We start from the raw sequence: 5,846 nt of genomic DNA, 5'->3' as shown, positions 1-5,846 counted from the left end.
ATTGGGGCCAATTTATAGTATATACACACTCATGAGGACGTCTGCCAAAAAAAAAAAAACTCTCCTCCTCCCTCCACTTGGCAGAAAATCATTGCTTGTGTCTTTATCCTCCGGGGCGCGCTCCCGCCCCCTGTAAGCGCGCGAGGGGTTTACCGTGGGCGCGCTCTTGGCACGGCGCCGCGCACTCCAGCCCGTGTGTAGTAAGCCAGAGCAGTAGAGCTCTCAGCTAGACATGGCGGCGGATCCTAAGCCGGACTGGCTCTCCTGCCTTCCCTCTTCTTGGAGTTACGGTGTGACTCGGGATGGACGCATATTCTTCATCAAGTAAATATGACGCGGATACTCGGATACATGGATGCGCACTGGTTATTTCTCTGACGCATTTGGCTGTTTGTCTTTTTTTTTTCTCTCTCTCGGGTTCTCTGTTCACCTTTTCCCCTCGTTTTCTTCCACCAACAGCGAAGAAGCAAAGAGTACAACCTGGTTGCATCCTGTTACTGGAGAAGCTGTTATCACGGGGCACAGAAAAACTCCAGGTAAATTAATGAGAGGATTTCTTTTTATTATTATTTTTTTCAATCTCTCTCCCTCTGCTAAATAAAACCCGCACATGCACGCACGCAGCGCTTTGGGGAAAGGTTATCCGCGCGTCACGTTTGGGAAAAAAAACAAACCAGGGGGAGACAAGTTACTGAGAGAAGCGTGGAAGACGATGAGAGGAGATTTAGTTGTGTGTGTCTCTGCAGCAAAGCAACAGCCTCCTTCTGCTCCTCTGCTCCCCTCTCTCTCTCTGCTCTCCTCTGGCGGACCATTACGCACGGCGTCCCCTTCCTCCTCCTCCTCCTCCTCCTGCTCGCTCCACCTGGACACTTTGCGACACACTTTTTAAAAGTTCCGTCACGTAGGCGTGAGCTGATTTCAGAGCCGATTTTCCCTGCAGTGACATTTGACAGATTTCCCTCTGAACCCCACCACCACCAACCCCTCCTCTCTCCACCCCTTTGCTGCACTAACTACAGTATTTCCCAAAGCACGTACCGCGCGACCGCTTCAAGAACAATGCAACCGTCTTTACATCGGTGCGTCAGCGTGAACACGATATTCCAAAATATAAAAAACGCACATCTGGAAAAGAATGGGGGGGGGGGGGGGGGGGGTGACGGGTGCTAGATCAGCAGTGTGTTCAAACAGCTGGAGGCAGAGCAGCGCACGCGTACAGCCACAATGATTGAGCAATCCCACTAGAATCTGATTTGGAAATTGGGGAGGGGGCTTTTTTTTTTTGCGTAAAAGGGCACAAGCCAAATGAGCTATTTGTGGTCCAGACACTGCATTGCTGTGCAGGTGTGTGTGTGTGTGTGTGTGTGAGTGTGAGAGAGAGAGAGAGAGAGAGAGAGAGAGAGAGAGAGAGAGCATAATCAGCTTCATATCTCTCTGCACAGCTGTTTATGTTTCTGTTTCAGCTTTTTTTTCTTCTTCTTCTCTCATCTCCTCCCTGTCCTCACAGATTTACCAACAGGATGGGAGGAAGGATACACGTTTGAGGGAGCTCGCTGCTTCATCAAGTGAGTTGGAATGTGTGGAGAGAGAGAGAGGGGGGAAGAGATTGATAGATGCAGAGAGAGAGAGAGAGAGAGAGAGAGAGAGAGAGAGAGAGAGAGAGGCTGCTTTGTTTGGTCGGCAGGCAGAGAGATTTCCCTCCGCTCTCATCAACGCCCACCTCTCTGCCCTGCTGGAGGAATTCTCAAATATCTCTGTTTGCTCCTGCTGTAACGCACACACACACACACACACACACACACACACACACACACACACACCACACACATGTAGACAATCTGTGTTAATGAATAGCTCCACCGTCTTGTCTTTCTCTCGCTGCTGCTGTTGAGGCTTTCTCCTTCTATCAGTCACGCTCTCGCCCTTCACCTCTCTCTCTCTGTCTCTCTCACACACACACACACACACACACACACTCCAGTGGAAGGATTTGCTCAGGAACAAGTCTGTGCCGTCAGCGGGACGCAAGTTTGACAATCAAGTGTGACTCGGAGGCAGCTCCGCTGCGCTGAACAGGCTCTACTTGTTGGCGTGCTGTGTGTGTGGGTGTGCGTGTGTGTGTGTGTGTGTGTGCGTGTCTGTGTGTGTGTGTGTGTGTGTGTGTGAGACCCAGCCAGGGACGATCAGCGACTCATCTCGTGCACATTTACGTAGGCTGCATGTAGATTTTGCCGACCTGTTTGACAACGAAAATGCCCCGCAGCTCTAAACCAACCCTACACACACACACACACACACACACACACACACACCCATCCATAGCTGACACACTCCCTCACACACACACCCATAGCTGACACACTCCCTCACACACACACAGCCACTTTCATTTGTTCTACCTACTTTTCCCACCTAGTTTGCTGTTGCTCGTGCTGTCTGTGGCCATTTTGAGAGCAGCAGCTGACACATATGGGAAGCTAATATAGCCGCTACTATAAATAGCACTGAACCGCTGCTCATTGGTATGTATGAATGCATGCAGGACGGCCACACACACACACACACACACACACACACACACACACACACACACACACACGCATCCAGACATGTAAATATACAAGCACGGTTACATACATTGCATGAAGAGGCAGTGTGTAGAATAGAATGCCCCCATATTCCATTCATACACACACACATATATATATGTATATATACATATATATACATATATATATGTATATATATGTATATATATGTATATATATATATATATATATATATATATATATATATATATATATATATATATGTATATATGTATATATATATATATATATATATATATGTATATATGTATATATGTATATATATATATATATATATATATATGTATATATGTATATATGTATATATGTATATATGTATATATATATATATATATATGTATATATGTATATATGTATATATATATATATATATATATATATGTATATGTGTATATGTGTATATATATATGTATATGTATATATGTGTATATATATATATATATATATATATAAATATGTATATGTATATATGTATATATGTATATATATATATATATATATATATATATTAGGTTTATATGTGTTTTTATTATTGTGTGTCATGCTTTTCATTAACCTTCTTGTCGTCCTCCTGAGTCAAATTGACCCTGTCTGTTTTGACTGTTCCTTCTTTCCTCCCTTCCTTCCTTCCTTCCTTCCGTCTGTCCTTCCTCCCTCCCATCTCTTTCTTTCCTTCCTCTCTTTCCTCCCTTCCTTCTTTCCTTCCTCCATCCCCCTTTCTTCCTTCCATCAGTCCTTCCTCCCTTCCTTCTTTCCTTCCTTCCTTCCTCTTCCTTCCTTCCTCTTTTCCTTTCTCCCTCCCTCCCTCCTTCCTTCTTTAGTCCCTCCCTACTACCTTCCTTCTTCCGTCCTTCCTTCCTTCCTTTCCTCCCTTCATTCTTTCTTTCCCTCCTTCCGTCCTCCCTCCTTTACTTCCTCTCCCTTCCTTCTTTTCTCTGTCCTTCTTTCCTTCCTTCCTCCCTTCCTCTTTTCCTTTATCCCTCCCTCCCTCCTTTCCTTCCTTCCTCCCTCCCTCTTTTCTTTCCTTCTTCCACCCTTCTTTCCTTCCTCCCTTCCTTCCTTGACTCGAGGACAACAGGAGGGTCAAACACACACACGGTGACCTTTCATCACAGCTGCAGAAATCCAGAATGTGAAAGTTATATTTCTAGTCTGATAGTTGAAGAAGTCACACATAGTGAGTACACATGGCTATTTTCCTACCATCCTAGTGCAAAACACTTCCTGTTTGTCCTCTTATGACTTCTTATCTCCACCTAACACCCCTGTTTACATCATGCATGTTAACACTGTAGATCATTACATCATAACTCAGGAATGTATGTGACAGTGTTCTGGTGCATATTCCAACATTTATTCCCAAATGTAGCTCATTTGTATTTGTCATTTAAATAGTCAGAAACTGATTTATGAGGTAATCTTCAAAAAAAAAAAAGTGGTTAAAAGGAATGCAGAGTGATTCCTGAGCATAATGATAATGTCTAAACATGGATATATAGTATTTCATTCTACAATTGATCAGAATTGCATATTAGAGGTAGATGTTTGCATCAGGACTCTGAGCCACAGACATGGATCCACTCTGAGCTGCTTCTGGTATCGTCAGAGTGAAGCTGCAAGGCTGAAGAGTCTCACTGTTACATTCACGCTGCTTGAATACAATGAGCAGCGTTAGACTCACAGTCTCATACGATCTGCACAACAACTGAATCAGCAACAAATCCTTCAGATTCTTCCCAAATTCCTGCACGGTCACTTTTACCATCAGCCCATTATTGGAAACTCCTCGGCCCCTGAATGCCTGTTGACGGGCGGTCAAACCCCCCCCCCCCCCCCCCCTCCCTCCATGCTCAGGCCTTCAGGGTGGGGGTCAAACAGCTCCTGGCTTTTGTTTGATCTTCAGCTTTCCATTCTGGAGCTGTTTATATCCTCGGTTGCTTCAATAAGCTTGTTCAGATTCCTCTAAACAGCAGTTGCAGACATGTTTGCTGTAATAAAGACTTGTCAGGAGGTAAAGTAACTCCTCACATTAAATGCCAACGCTTTTTAGCTTGTAACAACACCCATTCAACAACAAACACTGACACAAGCCTGATTTAACAGCGTGCAAAGCTTAAGTGGAACATGAGGAAGAAGCATGTTTCAGTTTGGTGACTTTGTCTTCTGCTGCTGTTTCATGGAGAAGTGAAACATGGAGCTGCTTTTTCTTTTTTTTTGTTTTAAGTTGTTGCATGTTTCTCATTTAGATTCAGATCAGAGTTGGGAGCTGCTGCAGTGTCTTCCAAATGCCTTTCAAAAGCTTTTTTTTCTTTCTTTCTTTGATTGCCAACATTTTGAATTCCTGCCAAACTATTAGCTGCGTGCTGCTAACTAACTGTTCCACAAAATCAAACATGGCAGCATCTCGTGTGTAGATAGAATGCGTGGTCACTCACTAAAAACCTGTTTACGACACATCAGCTGCCTGCAAAAACATGACGCAGCGCTGTGAGGTCACGCAGCGCCTGTGAGGTCACGCAGCGTCTGTGAGGTCACGCAGCGTCTGTGAGGTCACGCAGCGCCTGTGAGGTCACGCAGCGTCTGTGAGGTCACGCAGCGTCTGTGAGGTCACGCCGCGTCTGTGAGGTCACGCCGCGTCTGTGAGGTCACGCAGCGTCTGTGAGGTCACGCAGCGTCTGTGAGGTCACGCAGCGTCTGTGAAAACACTAGCGGGTTTGTAACGTGAGCTCATTGTTCTGCTGGAGCTGACACGCGTCAATCACTGCTGAGCTCGACCGTCTCAAAGGATTCATATCTTTTAATGGAACAATGGCGTTTAACCTTTTGAACACTGGGCTTCTTCATAGAGTGTCAGTGAGCCGTGCTTAATATCGTCATTTTCACAATAATTTGGGCTGTTCAGAAAGGTCATGAATTAGCATATGAGTGATGCTACATGTGTTCTGGGATCGCTGCTATGAAAGAAAAAGTGCTAGAACCACATTGAGTCACTTTATTTAGTCACTTTGAGCGATTGGTCTTTCTTTCCATTAAGAATAGACATGAGTTGTGTTTTGAAACTACATTTCCCATCATGCTTTAGGCCCCTATGTTTATTTGCATTTTAGCAGTGGTAGTTTTCATGTGGCTTCTTGACACTAATTGGATCCAGATTCCAAATCACATCTAAAAAATGTAATAACTAAAGCGTAGGATAGTTCACATGTAGAAATAAAAGCCTCACAACAGATGAGTTGA

At 44.5% G+C, this 5,846-nt stretch overlaps 1 protein-coding gene across 1 annotated transcript in view; it reads left to right on the top strand.

Annotated features, from left to right (window-relative positions):
• Window positions 1-206: 206 nt before the first annotated feature.
• LOC128353273 (pleckstrin homology domain-containing family A member 5-like) overlaps window positions 207-5,846 on the top strand; it is a 267,029-nt gene continuing 261,389 nt past the window's right edge. The window contains exons 1-3 of the mRNA XM_053313967.1: window positions 207-324; window positions 460-536; window positions 1,508-1,565. Of these exons, the coding sequence (XP_053169942.1) occupies window positions 233-324; window positions 460-536; window positions 1,508-1,565 (227 nt within the window). The 5' untranslated portion in view covers window positions 207-232. The remainder of the gene's footprint in view (window positions 325-459; window positions 537-1,507; window positions 1,566-5,846) is intronic.

The sequence above is a fragment of the Scomber japonicus genome, chromosome 23, assembly GCF_027409825.1.
Source record: "Scomber japonicus isolate fScoJap1 chromosome 23, fScoJap1.pri, whole genome shotgun sequence".
Lineage (NCBI taxonomy): Eukaryota > Metazoa > Chordata > Actinopteri > Scombriformes > Scombridae > Scomber > Scomber japonicus.
Note: the sequence above shows the minus strand (reverse complement) of the source record. Positions and strands in the feature narration are given on the sequence as shown.